Consider the following 16,387-nt stretch of genomic DNA (forward strand, 5'->3'; position numbering starts at 1 on the left):
AGGTTGGGTGCCGGGCTGGCAACTCGACACCGTAAAACTCCATTGCCAATCATGAGCGGACAGGTGATCCGCTGTGGCGACCCCTAACCAGGAAAAGCCGAAAGAAGAAGAAGTGGCTTAACTGCAAATTGGTTTGCACTGTTTCATGGTCACCATAGCGTAACTGATCAATGCAGGGTGTATCTTACACATCTGTAAGCACTCCCATATCCATGAATGTGGGATGCTGTCAAATGCTTTTTTGTAATCTATCCGTGCCATACTTAAATTCTTTCCCTTTTTACAATTCACCATTAAGACTTTAACAACAAATGATCCTTTCTTCCATATGATTTTCTTTTATTCCTTTTGTTCTACTGCTATGATTGAGTTTTCTTCTAAATCACTATAAACTCTTGTCAGCATCAATTCCAGTATACAGTTTATACATCATCGTAAGGCAAGTTATTGGTCTGTAGTTTTTAGGATAAATTGCAGGTTTACTCTTAAGAAGGAGTACTGTATTTCCTGTTGTTAACCAGGTTGGTGTCTATTTGGGATGTGCATACAGTGGATACAAAAAGTGTACAACCCCCTGATAAAATGCCAAGTTTTTGTGATAGAAAAAATTATATCACAATAAATTATTTCAAAACTTTTCCCACCTTTAATGTGGTCTATAACCTGTACAATTCAATTGAATAACAAATCTGTTAGGGGAAAAAATATAAAAAATAAAAAACGCACAATAAGCCGGTTGCATAAGTGTGCACACCCTTAAACTAATACTTTGTTGAAGCACCTTTTGATTTAATTATAATCAAGCACCTAGCCCAATGTGTACACCTTTTCTGGAATAGGCTGCCCTTACCTATTAAGCAAAGTGCTTCTACAGCAAACTTTAAAGCCAGTATGGATGACTGGTGAAGTGCGTGGAAATTTATATCAGGAATAATATGTGAAGAAAGTCTATATAATAAGGGGCACTACTAGTTTCCCACCAATACTGGGTTATGTGGCTGAGCTTCTTGATAGTCTCTTGACCATAAAATTAGTAAGAACCTATAAACATATTAACCTACTTCTCAGTACCTCTGGAGTTCTCTTTCATGATCTGGTAATGGCAATCCCAATTCTTGTACTAAAAGTAGACACAACAAAATGACGAGTGGTGCGTTCCCAGTACCTGCAGTTACTATGCAACATTTTATGTGCAAATGAGTAAACAGTACAGCATGCACAAACCAAAAATGTAGGCGCATGGAGAATCAATGCATGCAATGAAGTACAAACTCCAAGATCAAAATGTAGAAGTCAAAGTAGTTAAACCCAGCCAGATAAATACATAACTAAAACTGAGCAACACATCAACATATTAAAAAGACAGAAAATGCATTTAGTAAAGGAGAAACAACAGCATGTACTGAAAGCGTTTTGCAGTGCCTCTAAAATGTAGCTCTTAATATTGGAAATGGTTTCACATTTTGCTGTGTTTATGTTTGAAACAAAGCACCAGGCAAGAAGTATTAGAAAGGACTCCTATATTCAGGAACTTAAAAAAAAAAAAAACGTTTAACTTACCTTGATGTTCTATGCTATATTAATATCTCTGCAACATAAAATAGTTGCTTCTAATTTTCACATTTTTTTTCTTCTAACCCAAAAGGGCATGATGGAGACAGATGCTGTGACACGACTTTGCATTCTTCCTAACTTTTCTCCTTCCTGCAATACACTGTGTCCTCCAAATATGGTACAATCACTCTCTGCAACCTTCATTGCATTTGCTTAGAATGCTAATATTTAAAATTAATGCTAACTGAAAATATTTACAGAGTGAAACATTCTTTTAGTGTAATTCTGGTTTCTGTTCTTGGCACATTTTAACACACTGCAACTAACCATTTTTCTTTTTCAGAAAAAAAGACCAAGTGAGAGTTACCCAGTTCATAGTCTTCCCTGAAAATTTAACTAGTTTTCACTTACTGATTATCAGCTTTCTTTACTCAGACTACATAATAAAATAACTGAGAATTCACAAAGCTCAGTAGATTTATGACCTTAAAGAGATTGGATAAAGCTGTAAATATAACAGCAAAAAGTAAAATCAATGGAGACTCAACAGGATTATAGGACCTCAGGTTAAAAAAGCAAAGGGCAGCAAACACTTTCCAGTGTGAATTTTTCTAGACCAAAAGTATTAGAATTTGATAGATAAGACGATGCAAGGACAAATGAGATAAATTCCTGAACAAAATGGCAAAAAAACATACCTTACATGTGCACTGGCAAAGCAGAACAGAAAGTAATTGTCACAAAACAGGAGGAAAAAAACAGCCAAGTTATGCTTTTATATGTGGCACTGTACAAGTCATTTGCAGGAAAAATACATTATGTGGAAAGGAATAGTATGCATAGAGTATAGTTATCTTTCAAAGATGATGCTGGTAAGTACCTCCTATACCCAAGGGAGACACAAAATGTTAACATCCCATCCATCCCTCCATCTTAGCTACCCGTTCTACTTGATCCAGAATCAAAAATAGGTCAAGCCTACCTCAGTAAGCAAAGACTGCCAAGGTTAAGACCAATCCTGGGCAGGGCACTAGTCCCTCACAAGGTGGAGGACGATGCTTGCACACACAAACACAGCTAACAGCAGCTATTACACTAAGTTATTAAATAAGGAATGGTCAGCAGAGTGCACAGCTACATCTATGAAAATGATAACACCAATATAAATTACTTCAGTGGTAGAAAAGTGTACTTTTGCCAGCACAAACAAAAGCAGTCTAATCTACATCTTTTAGAGGTTATCTTATCTGCCAGTCTAAAGTGACAAAATACTCTTAGGAACTGATACTAATCGACTTGGTTACTGTTTTATCTTCTGTCTCCCAGCACAACCCTTTTCAAAGAATAATCAGCAACTAGTCTTAAAAACTGATTATAAAATGCTACTTTGAACTAAGTTTCAGTACACAATAAGGTAGAAATCTGCCAAGTATTACACATGCAATTTAAAGCTTAAAACTGTGAGTCAAACCAGATTATATACTCAAGAAGCACTTTCTGCTACACAAGACCTATAATACACTGCCCATTCTAGCAAAGATTCTAGCCATTTTAAAAAGCAGGTAATGTATTTTAGGGCACAAAAGATGCACTCAGATATGCAAGCACATTATCTGGGTAATAAATCCATTCCACTGTTAAGCCTGTTCATGGAAATATAAAAACATTTAACAGGGAAAAACTTCAAACATGATGTGAGCTTCCTTACCCTTTTTTCTTCCTCCTCTTTCTTCAACTCTTGTTCAAATGAGCTGGCCAGTTCATTGAAAAGCCCCACTTCTTCACAATTCTTCAGGAAACGGGTAGGGGTGGGAGTTTGATCTGTATAAAGAAAAAAAATAATGTTAGGTAATATGTTGATTTATCAATTTAGCTCAAAGAGAACTATCAATTTAAGAACCATCCAAATACCCTTCCAACAAGGAAAATTCCTAACATATACAAAAGTTCTAACAGGGGCTTGGCAATTTCGTCTTAGCCACAACCAGGGAAACAGTGAACAAATGCCCCCAACACAAAATTAACATATCCTGTAAACCATGAACAGTCATGAATAACACTGCTTGTCAAACACTCTGAAATGTAGCTTGTCACTTCCATTTGATAACCACCAGAATATAAGCATCACTGTACTGCTCTTCAAAAAATAGTAGCTATACACTTATCACAATGACGGATCCTTTTATCCATGTCCGTCTGATATAACTATACAACTAATGGATACCTGAGATGCCTATCAGATCTCAACCAGCTCCAGCCTCAAACTCCTTTAAAAATTCATCTTCCCATAATGCCCTAGGGTGTGATGCTACCTCAGATCAAGACTGCTGCCATGAAGAAGAAGCAGGGTTTTATACATATTAACAAAAATAAAATTAAATCTTCTTTAGGCCCTGCGAAATGACAATTTGGATGGGAGAAGGAGGGATGGTTGTATCAAACAGAGTTGGATAAAAACATCGAGTCATATGTTAAGTACATAATTACTGTACCCTATTCACTCCAACAGTCTGACCTGATTGATGGGTCACAATGCCTACAGCTACTGGAGGCATTTGGGCAGAATCATAACAGGTGAACTTTGAGGACAGTGGCTCTTAAGGAAGCCCTACACCTCAAGATAGCATTTAACTTAGAATGCTTAGCAAAAGTATGCACTGTAGACCATGCTGCTGCTGTACAATTCTCATCAACTGACGAATTTCTAAAGATGGCTGTGGAGGTGGTAACAGAACTCATGGAATGGACTTTGGGTTTGCATAGCAAGGGGCAACTGTGAGCTGAGTAAACGTATGACATATAATTAGAAGACCACCTAGAAAGGGTGACTTTAGACACTCTCAAACCAAGCTTATTAGCCTCAAATGAAACAAAAGGATGCAAATCCTTCCTCAACAATTTGGTTCTGCAGATGTGCAAACTGGAGATTCTAGGGCGGCTTCCAACAAGGTACCCGCCAAAGTTGTCAGTTCTGTCGGACATCCCTCAGCCCCTAGACCAGTAGCTGACGGAATGTCTGATATTGGGGGTACAGTAATAGAAGCCTTTGAAACCTTGGCTTCTTTTTAGGCACCTCCACCTTGACAGCCGCTTCAGTCTCCATACCTAGGTCCAAACACTTTAGTCGTTGGTTTTCCACAAACAATTTATGGGGTAGACGACTGTGTGGGTTTTAGGGAAAAATGACTGACAAATATTAAAGGTTGTATGGTCGTGGGACTGGCCTAAGCAGAAAAGACAAAACTCATTGGAATCCTTGTGCGGAATTTGTCGACCACACTTACATTTTCCCTTGCTAGTTGACATCGGCTATAGAAGTGCAACAGCAACCTAAGTGAAAATAAAGAAGATTCCCCAATGGGGTACTTATCTGTATCCTCTTCCAAAGTGCGGAGTGAGTGAAATGAACAAACTGATGTATGACCGCAGCAGAGAAGTTCTGAGGTCTGTGCGTGCGGACATCACATTTATGGCCCACAGCTTCTGGCCCTGCGTGTGACGTCCCACGCACCTGACAGCAACCAGGCTTAAGCTTTGGCACAGGAGATGGACGTTTGGGTCGCCTGAGGAGGAGGATCCCACAAGTGAGAATACTGCAACATGTGAATAGAAGGACATTCTCAGTTATCTATGTACCTCCAATTAAAGTGTATTTACCTTTATTGGAATGGTCTGGAAAACAATACCAGTAAATGGATAGACTGCTTTATATTTGCATCAGAAGCCACCTTGGGAACAAATGAAAGATGAGCATGCAGAGACCCTGTCATGTGGAAAACCAAGTAGAGAAAGACACAGGCTAGAGCCTGCAACTCCAAAACTCTTTTTGCAAATGTATTAGCCACCAAAAACAAAGTTTTCCAGGAAAGAAACTTTAAAGATGCTGGTTCAATGCTTCTAACCCAAAGCTGAGATCCCATGGAGAATGGAAGACAAAGGAGGAAAATTCCTTTGAGAAAGGCTTTGCAAGGCTTACGAGAAGCTACAGAGGAAGCCTGGCAAACAGACTGAAAATTTTAAGATAGCAGCTAATTTCACCTTAACAGCAGAAAAACTGGAACCTGAACCAAACATACTTGTCAGGTTTCTTAAAATCTCTAGAAAACGGCACAAAACAATGAATCTCTCACTATCTAGCACCCAAACTATGAATTACTTCTACTTACCACAGTAAAGTTTACAAGTAGATTAATTTTGGGATGTGGGTAAGATCCTGATTACAGCACTGGACAAGGCTGGGACATTGGCAGTCATTAGAACTGGAGAAACCAAGAGGTTAGACTGAGGTTGTAAAGATTTGGGTGAGGGTTACCTGATGGGTGAGACAGTAAATCCTGCCTGGGATGCAAAAATTCAGTGGTGACTCCTTTATGTAAGACCTTAGGAGGGGAAATCAAATTCACCTGGGTCAGTAGGGGGCAATGAGGTTTACAGTGGCTTCGAGTCTGACTGCATTCTGCAGAAACTTGGGATACCAGTGGGGGTTGTGCATAAAGCAACCAAGGTCACTGCTTGACTACGGCATCTCTCGGGAACTACCCTTCTGAAGGGGTCATGACAAAGATGTTACTGCATTTACTGTTGGACTACAAAGAAAACAGATCACAGCAACACTGGCCCTGGCATCCGAATATCTGACGTGCTACTGCTGGGACTGAAAACAGACCTGCAGAGCTTGTGGCAAAATAACTGACTTTCCTGGGAATGTACACTGGTATTAGAAAGTGATACAAAGCAATCATCCACTGCCATACTCACATAACTTCCTGGCATAAAGGGTATGATTTGGTTCCTAACTGCTTGCTGATGTACCATATACCACTGTCATGTTATTGGTTTGGATAGAGATCACCCCTGGAGGCAGGAAGTTCTTTAGTTCTTGCAACATAAAAAAAAACTGCCTGCTTCTCCAAGGCACAATGTGAAGGTGGGCCTCTTGAGAACTCCAAAAACCTTGGACCATCCTCCACTTGTAATGCCCTCCTTTACCCTAAGGAGTCTGGTGGCTACTATTGCCACAGGTGGCAAAAGAACAAAGGCTCCTCCTGAATGAATGTGGGGAAAAGTTAGCCACCATCATAATAGTTTCTTGCAAAGAATAGTTATCATACTGGGGACTGAAAGCTGATGTGAAACAGGAAACCACAAGGCTCTTAGAAACAACTGAAGTATCCTCATATAAAAACAAGCAAAATGTAGCATCAGAATAGAAGAGGCCCCAGAACATTGGAAACTAGACCTGGTGGTGGACAATCAAAGTAGAGTAGGATCCTGTCCAGATGGAGGGACACAATGCAACTTGTTGTGCCTAGGTAGCAATCGAACTGATTAGCCTGGATTAGTTGAAGGATGGATTTCTTATAGTTTATAGCTATGCTCATGAAAAGACATGACAGATACAGCTGAAGCAAGTAGTATCTGGCACTGAAAAATGATTCCCTTGTTGGCGCAGTAAGGCGCTAGCTGTCTAGATATGGAACCACTTCAAATCCTTTGAAGCCAAAAGAGTGCAGCTGCAACAGACATGCACTTTGTGATATGAACAACCTGGCGGAAGGGGGTGATATGGTGAGACCAAAGGGAAGGGGCCCTGCATTGAAAGTGACTGGGTTCCAGTTGGAAGCACAGACATCTCCAGAAGGCTTTGGCTATTTTGATGTGGAGACAGGCACCCAGTAAATCAGTCTGGCACATCCAATCATTTGCCTGTAGGCAAAGTAAAATTGACTGCACTGTGACCTTCCTAAAATGGGTCTTCAAATAGTTGTTTAGATGGCTGAGGTCTGGTTCTTTGGAACCAGAAAGAACCATAAATGGAATCCTGACCCTGTCCGATCTGGAAAGACCTCCTGGATGGCTCTTTTTTGAATGAAAGAGAATGAATTTCTCTTCTGAACACCTTTTGTTGGTGCAGTGTTACATCTGGAGCAGATACCTTATCTGAAAGGGGAGGAATGGGAAAAGAGAATTGTATAACATCTAGATATTAGCCTTCATATTTGCGGAGTTAAGGCAAACCATGCAGTGAAGTAGAGAAATAAATTACCCCAACTACTCATTCCTTCAGTGATGGTGAGGTTGTCTGTTACAGAAAGGCTCACAATATCCCTGTTTCTACGGACCACTTCACCCTCTGGATCTGTGTCCATTAAAGATTCAAAGGGTTGATTCTTGGCTGTTCTGAACCACAGACATTTGGGCTCCTTTTAGTTCCTATTATATGAACTTTGAGGAGTCTCAAATCTGACTTCAATGGCAGGGCATTTTTTCCATCTTGCTTACATTTCTGCATCTTCTCCACATAAGGACCAAACTAGGATGACCCATCATAAGGGCATTTGCAAAATACACTTTGATTTGTTTATGGCACAGTGGATAGCATTGTGACCTCACAGCAAGAGGTTTCCTGGTTTGATTCTTGGTTGGGGTGTCTTCTGTGTGGAGTCTGCATGTCCTCCCATGTTTGTGTGGGTTTTCCCTGGGTGCTTAGGCTTCCTAATACATTCTAAAGACATGCAGTAGGTGGATTAGAGACTTTAAATTGGCCAAAGGTGTGTGTGTGTGTGTGTGTGTGTGGTGTGAAAGAATTACGGAGGCAGGGCTACGCGCCTGGCAGTGTAAACCTTGACTCTAGATTACTGTCACTGTTGAAGTGACACTCCAACCCCGTGTGCAAAAATGGGAAAAAGGGGTTGTGGATGGATGGACTTTGAATTTGAAGGGTAAAGCCTGGCTTGATGCAATGCTTGTCCCACTGGTTGCATTATGCATGAGCCTCATGAATAGGTTGGTAATATACAATGTCATACCCACGGCTGTCTCCAATTGTTTCTTGGAACCTGATATGGGTGGTCTTCTAAGAAAGGCAAGTATCTGCTGTGCCAGACCTCTCTAGAAATGACTAACATCAAGGTTTACACTGCCAGGCACGTAGCCCTGCCTCCGTAATTCTTTCACACCACACACACACACACACACACACACACGCACACACACACACACACACACACACACACGCACGCACGCACACACACACCTTTGGCCAATTTAAAGTCTCTAATCCACCTACTGCATGTCTTTAGAATTTCGGATATTGGCAAAGGCTCTTGCCACCCCCATAGTGCCTTTTTTAGGCAAGGCTCAAAAGACAAACCCACCTCCCTAAAAAACACAAGTAGAAAGAAACTAAGGGTAATGCTGCTCAACGCCTGAAGTCTAAACCTCAAGATGCACGCTCTCGAAGCCCTCCTCAGTATGGAGAACATCAATGTCTGTGCAGTGACAGAAACCTGGTTCAAGGTTCCCGACAGCATCCCAGCACTACCAGGTTATACCTCATATCATGCTTTTCGGCCCCAGAACTTGGACCGAACCACAAAAGGAGGGGGGAGTATCCACATTCATCAAGGATACCCACACCTCCAGGTTAGTGGTAATGCACAAAGCATCGGAGACCATCCATGTGCAACTAACAGTGGGCAAAACTGCCCTCCAGTTTGTAGCATGCTAGAGACCACCCTCTCAAACTCAGGAACCCCACTCAGCCTTCCTAAAGACACTGGAGAATATGAAAGTCTCTCCAAACACCATCATATTGGGGGACTTCAACTACCCAAACATAGACTGGGAGCATTACTCAAGCCCCAACACCCTAGCCCAAAGGTTCCTAGAATTCATAAACTCAAATGCTATGGAACAACTAGTCACCTCTCCCACAAGAGGGGAAAACATATTAGACCTGATCATCACAAACATGGGGACACAATGTTCCATACCAGAAGTATACCCATCATTGGTAAGATCGAACCATAAATTAATCTCCCTGGAAATCCACATCCCGCCCGCACCCCCAGCACAGAGGACCACAGTGAAGAACTTCTCAAAAGCTGACTTCACACTTCTTAAGACCGAAGTGGAATCCTTCAAGGCCCCCGGGCCAGTGGAAACCACAGCCCACTCTGCTGAATCCTTTGTAAACGCATTCTATGGACACCTACAGGAATGCATGGATCATGCAATCCCAAACAAAACCAAGACCCATTCCCCCAAAGGCAGGCGTCCTGTCTGGTGGACCCCAGCCATTAATAAGCTATACAACAGAAGGAGGAAGCTACTACATGATAGAGCAAAATCCCTAAAAGGGAAGGCATCTCTGATCAGTACTAGCAAAAAAACTACGAACACTCATAAAATCATCCAAGGCCAACTTTGAGAGAAAAATTGCACAATACACTAAAGATAATCACAAGGCTTTCTTTAGTTATGTTAGAAACCTCAGTGGAAACTCCCAGATATGCTCAGAGTTAATCCAAAATGACAAATAATACACTGAACCCACAGACATTGCCAACATACTAGCAGACAGGTTTAGTGCAAATTTCTCCCCCACTCCCCCCCAAAAGGAAAAATATCTATCCCAGCAGAGTGTTGCCCCCCTGACATGTTAGATGCCCAGGTGAGAGCCGCCCTCTCCAAAGCTACAAACACAGCATCAATGGGACCAGACAGTGTCCCGGATTGCGTGCTACATGAACTCCAAGAAGAGCTAAACCCACACATAAGGCTGCTGTTTAATTTCAGCCTTACTACAGGATATGTACCCAAAGAATGGCGTTCAGCAACAGTGGTCCCACTCCACAAAGGAGGTGCTTCTACGGACACTGGAAACTACCACCCCATAAGCTTGATGAGCCTGGTCTGCAAAGCTATGGAGAGGATCATTATAGAACTCATAAACAAAGACATTGGGGACCTACAGACATTGGATCCTACCCAATTCGGCTTTGTTAAGGGCAGATCCTGCCTCTTGAACCTGGTCGACTTCTTTGAAACAGTCACCAAGGCCATTGATGAGGGTAAGGTAGTTCACACAGCCTACCTTGATCTTGCAAAAGCCTTCGACACAATACCCCACTCAGGCATCATAGACAAGCTCTCCAGCTTAAATATAAACCCCTATGTCATAAGATGGGTTGCAAACTGGCTCAAGGACAGAACCCACAAGGTCAGAATTGCTGGAGCTATGTCAGACTCTAAACCAGTCACAAGTGGCATCCCACAGGGCTCGGTCCTGGGACCTCTCTTGTTCGCTATTTATTTTTCTGAGGTACAGGCTAACATGGGAGGATTGTGGCTGACCAAGTTCGCAGATGACTGCAAACTGGGCGCCATAACTGATTCTCCAGCGGACACAAGCATCCTTCAAAAGGGTCTCACAGAAACGGAAAGCTGGTGCCAGAGCCATGGCCTTAAACTAAACGCCAAAAAGTGTATAGTCATACCCTTTGGGAAAAACAAAGTGCCCACAAATTACCACATAGGTGGTAATCCATTGGCACGGAAGAAGTAATTAGGGACCTAGGGACCCAAGTTGACAGTAACCTCTCGTTTGACACTCACATTGCCAAAGTGGTTAGAAAGACCTTCTATATTGCCCACCTAATCATGAAGGGATTCACATCTAGATCGGGAGAGGTCATTGTGCCCCTTTACTCTTCCCTCATCAGGCCCATAATTGAGTACAATGCCCCATTTGGGATGTACCTTACCCGACACCTGCAGCAACTGGAAAGACCCCAAAAGTACCTCACCAAGAGGATCAAGGGACTCAAACATATGCCATATGCTGCCCGGCTAAAGAAACTCCAGCTCTACTCAGTAGCATACCGCCTACTCAGAGGCAATCTATGCCTGACGTACAAGGCCATGTCCAACCCGGAATTAATGGACATGCTCCACCTCAGAAAATCCAAATCCACCAGAGCTACGCGAGCGAGAGATTTGAACCTCAGCACAGAAATAATTAAGACATGCTGGAGGGACAGATTCATAACCCAAAGGCTCCCTTCACTCTGGAATAAAATCCCAGTCCATGTTAGCAGTGCCCCTCACTGACTCTCTTCAAGAGAAATCTTGACGAGTGGATGGGAGATCGTAGGTTTACCCCGGGGGTCACTTCTGTGTCACTGCTAGACAGAGGTACAGTAAACTAAACCTTAAAATGGGCACAGTATACTCATTCCAAGGGGTGGCGAAAGCCAAACACACTCTGGCTAGGCTTATAAATGCCCTAGGGCAGATAGCCTAGTATGAACCTATGAACATGAGTGGCGTAATTCAAGGCCCTACATGCATATGTTCCTGAAGCATGCATCCACTTCCCTAACTTGTCCAAGGCCTTGATTCCTTACTGGGTGAACAGTAGTTGTAAGCTCAATCACCTCCTTTTTAGTAGCTGCTGCTACAATAATGGAATCAACCACAGAACCTTAGGCCAAAAAAATGTCTGTCCAGGGTGGGGCTGAGACTATTACCTGGCTTGCAGGGTACGGACTCACAGATACTGTTTCCTGCCATGACCTCTTGACAGCTTAATCAATGAGGTCGTCCACTGGATGGGCCACCCAAGATGTAGAAGGGGCCAAGACACACACCTCAAAAAGAACCTCCTCATCTTCAGAAGGTGTATCAGTGGGCCAAGATCCTCTCTGCCTCATTAATTTGAGTATCTCACCAAAACTGGCATCTTCTGGAGGGGACTGGGGGAGCCCTCTTATTCTTTCAAGTCAGCATACAAAATGACAGACTCAGATGGGAAGTCAATGCCCTCTTTATCTGAATGTCAGGGGTGTAGGACCAACACCTCAGAGGACACATCCTACAGCTGAGCAGTGCTTTTGACGCCAGTCCCTCAGCACTGACCTACAGATGCATGAAGCCGAGAAAAAGAAGAAAGGGAGTCGTTGGACTGAGCCAGCACAGGGGAAGCCTGTGCATCTGTTCTCGATGGAGAAGCAGTGATGCTCTCCATGACCTGAAAAGCTGTTCCCACTGCGACCGGATCAGAGTAGCCCACCTCAGTGACTAGGTTTATCCTTCCCAAGAAATATGTGGGCAGTACAGAGGACAATATCCCTAAAACTGAGAAAGTGGAAGGCCTTTGTGGGGGGCGTGGAGCTTTATCCACGTCTTGAAGACTGATGTATCTGACACGGACAAGGGAGTTTAAGAGTAATCTGTCAGAAAAGTGGGGAAGCAAATGGCTGTAACTAAGGAAATAGTTCTTTTCACTGGGTCACAGGATATGAACTGCCTACACTTAAAGTTTAATGCTACTGGCTGACAAAAAAAAATACTAGAAAATGGAAATCAAAATCTAAACCAACTGTAAATATAGCCTTGAATATTGTAAAGGAAATAAAAGAATTGGAGGTGGGATCTTTACAAAAGGAATGTGCAAATTACACAGAAATAAATGGAGTATGTGGGAGGAGTGAGGTTTAAGGGAAGGGAAAAAACTGAGCAACTTATACAACTGTTGGAGCAAATAACCATTAAAAAAGAAAACACGTATGTAACATTTAATGCATAAAAAGTATTAATTTTATTTGCCTTCTTTTCAATTAGTGAATGTTTACTTTTGTCTCTAGTCAGAATTTAACAAAGGTGTTTAAAAACATGGATGGCAGGATGCTATGCTGTCTGCAGTAAGCTTACATGGGGGAATGGACAACACTAAGCTGCAACAAGGAGGAGAAACAAATCACTGTCACTTTATTCTGTTTCATACAGACTACTCAGAGGTGAGCTCTGCCTTGCATACAAGACCATCTCTGACCTTGCGTTATTGGAAATGCTTCATATCCGAAAGTCAAATGGTACACAGGTTATTCGCTCTAAAAACCTTAACCTGGTATGTGACATCAATAAAACCTGCTGGAGGGACAGATTAGTCTCCCAGAGGTTACCACACCTTTGGAACAGACTTCCACTTCATACTGAATAGAGCACCTCATTGGCCTTCTTCAAATGCATTCTGGATGACTGGATGGGTGACCATAAATTTACCCTGGGGGTTCCACCTGTGTCCCACTTGGACAGGGGCAACAGGTGCTAACTGTGGAAATAAGAGTAAGAACTTGGCTGTGCTTGTAAGGGCCCTAGAGCCATTAGCCTAGTAGCTTCATATGATCCTATGCTAGCAAGTTAACATTTCCTTTAGAATAATTATCCCTGCAGCCTTCTCCAGTCCCCCTGGTGCTCTATGAGTATCTGAGTTGCACGCAGAGCAGCATCACCTTGTTGGATAGCTGCAGTTCACACTGAGAATAGCACCCATTCTTCATCCTTGTGCCATCATCCCAGCCCAGTTAAATCTCCCCACTCTTCTCCCTGGTTAAACCCACGGTATAAAATAAAAAAAAACTGAAAACATGGATAGGCACTTTCCTATTACCTCTGTGGCTAGCCTGGTGGGCATAGGCATCCTGAGGCAATGTACCAGTTGTCTCATGCATACTGACAACCACTTAGTCTTGAGACAGACAAACATAATATGCTAGAGATGTAGTTACATTATGAAAATTGAGACGACTCTCACATAATAACAGAACAAATGGCACACATCATTTCCCTCACTAAATAAGGTCTCGATACATACACCCACATAAGCTGAGGTACTCACAAGTGACTTACCAAAACCTCAGAGGCCTTCTATATGCTGTCCTCAGAAACTACATTCAAACAAAACCAAGTCAATCCTATCCACTACACACAATAATACACATCACAGTGTCTCCACAAGCAAGCCCCTAAGGCAAAGCATCACACATTCAAACATCTTGGTCGTAGGAGACTCTCTAGTGAGACACATGGATTTCCCCCTCACCAGGCTGGATAAAAAGGGTTACAGTCAGTTGCCTGTCAGGGACCAGGATTTGCCAGATCATGCAAACACTCAGGTCACTCAACCACAAACACTAGTACGACTCAGTCTTAAGTAAATGTGGGTGTGAATGACCAGAGACATACCTCCCTGGATAATATAACGAATCTCGTATTGAGCAGCATTCTACCCTCACCAAAAATGATACCACAATACAAACAGAAAATGACTGACTTTGATAATTGGCTTAGCTACTAGTGTCACTCCACGAGGATTCAGTATTTGTCAACCTGGGACAACATGATCGACAGACCACACTGCTTTGCCAGAGATGGTCTGCAACTGTCGCCTCTAGGCTTTTGAATAATGGTAAAAGCATTAGCCATCCCCATAGTGCCTTTTTTAGGCAGTGACAAACCAATAGACTTACCAAAGCAACAAATTCTTCTAATGCCAAGCTGAAAGTACTACTGCTCAATGCCAGGAGTCTTAACAGTAAACTGCACTCCCTGAAATCTCTCCTTGCCCTGAAGAATGCTAACATCTGTACAGTTACAGAGACGTGGTTCAAGGCTGCAAAAAGCACCCCAGTAGTGCAAGGCTACAATGCTTATCACCCTTCGAAAAGGAAAAAAATGAAAGGAAGAGGTGCTTCCATTTGCATAGAAAGCAATCACACCTTTTGACTGGACAAGCAGGATGACTCACTTGAGCTACTCCATGTCTAGCTGACCAGAGGCAAAATCCCCCACTATATCATCGCCAGCTACAGGTTCCCAACCATGGACCATACTCCTCATACCTGAAGTTACTAGAATCATTTACCATTCAGCCCAACACACTACTCATGGGTGATTTTAACTACCCCTTCATAAACTGGGAAACATATATGACCACTAACATGCAGATTGAGAGATTCCTGGACTTTATCAATGCAAATGCTTTGGAACAGCTGGTATGCACTCCTACTAGGGGCTCAACTATCCTTGACATACACACAAAAAATGGGAAAGTGCTGCACCTCCCCCAAGTGCAACGTCCTTATTGGTAAGATCAAATCATAAAATAATTTCCTTTGAAATCACTGTAAAAGTAGTACCCTATTAAGTGACAGCATAGGTAATTTTAAAGCCCTCCCCCAACCCTGAAAACACAATGCCTATGCAGAATTATAGACAAATGCACTGTACAACCACTTAAACATCTGCATAGAAACAGCACTATGTGACCGAACTAAACCCAGGTCTAGCCAGAAAAAAAAGCCACCCTGGTGTACACTACACAACAGAAGGTTGAAATTCCTGTCTAGAAGTAAATAGGAGGAAACACAACAGAGGAAAAAGTCCCTCTTCACTCTCAATAGGCAAATCAGGAAACTAGTCAAGTTTTCAAAAACTAAATATGAGACTAAAATAGCCTCCTAAGCAAAGGATAACCATAAAGCATTGCTTAGTCATGTCCAAAATCCTGAGAGAAACGCTCAACAATGTGCTGAGTTGGTTGTAGATGTCACTATCTATACTGAGCCAAAAGAAATAGCAAACTTGCTGGCCAATAAATTCAGCACAAATTTCATTCCCTCATTACCCCTGGTCACTCCACCATAAAATACCCCCTACCATTCCTCTGCATGTTATCACAAAAGAACAGGTTGTCACTGCACACTCTAAAGCTAAACACATGGCATCAATGGACTCTGATGGAATCCCAGGATGCCTATTAAACAGCTTGAAACATGACCTAGCAGATCTCCGTTTAACCACAGTCTCCAAACAGGCTTTGTCCCAGTAGAGTGGAGGACACCAACAGTCATCCCGCTGCACAAGGGAGGACCATCAACATACCCAGGAAACTACTGACCCATAAGCCTGACTAGCCTCATAAGCAACCATATGAAAAGGATAATAATGGACCTGTTGTTAATGGACCTGATTAACAACATAGGAAATCTCCAGACTCTAAATCCAATACAGTTTGACTGCTCAATCTGGTGGACTTCTTTGAGTAGGTCACTAAGGCCATGGATAAGGGTAAGACCATGTAACCACCTACTTTGACTTGGCCAAGGCATTTGACTCAATACTCTACTTGGGTATTATAAATAAAAGCTCACAAAACTGGGCATAAACCTCTAGGTCACCAGATGGACAGCCAAATGGCTCACAAATA

At 42.4% G+C, this 16,387-nt stretch overlaps 1 protein-coding gene across 4 annotated transcripts in view; it reads right to left on the minus strand.

Moving 5' to 3' along the window:
• The window catches only part of LOC122811822 (cyclic AMP-dependent transcription factor ATF-7-like), a 2,228,331-nt gene that overhangs the window by 929,532 nt on the left and 1,282,412 nt on the right, over positions 1 to 16,387 (minus strand). For all 4 annotated transcript variants that reach the window (XM_044083930.1, XM_044083931.1, XM_044083929.1 and 1 more), the window contains one exon: positions 3,263 to 3,375. In XM_044083930.1, coding sequence (XP_043939865.1) covers positions 3,263 to 3,375 — 113 coding nt within the window. The remainder of the gene's footprint in view (positions 1 to 3,262; positions 3,376 to 16,387) is intronic.

Source organism: Protopterus annectens, chromosome 9.part0, assembly GCF_019279795.1.
Source record: "Protopterus annectens isolate FY-2018-M chromosome 9.part0, PAN1.0, whole genome shotgun sequence".
NCBI lineage: Eukaryota > Metazoa > Chordata > Ceratodontiformes > Protopteridae > Protopterus > Protopterus annectens.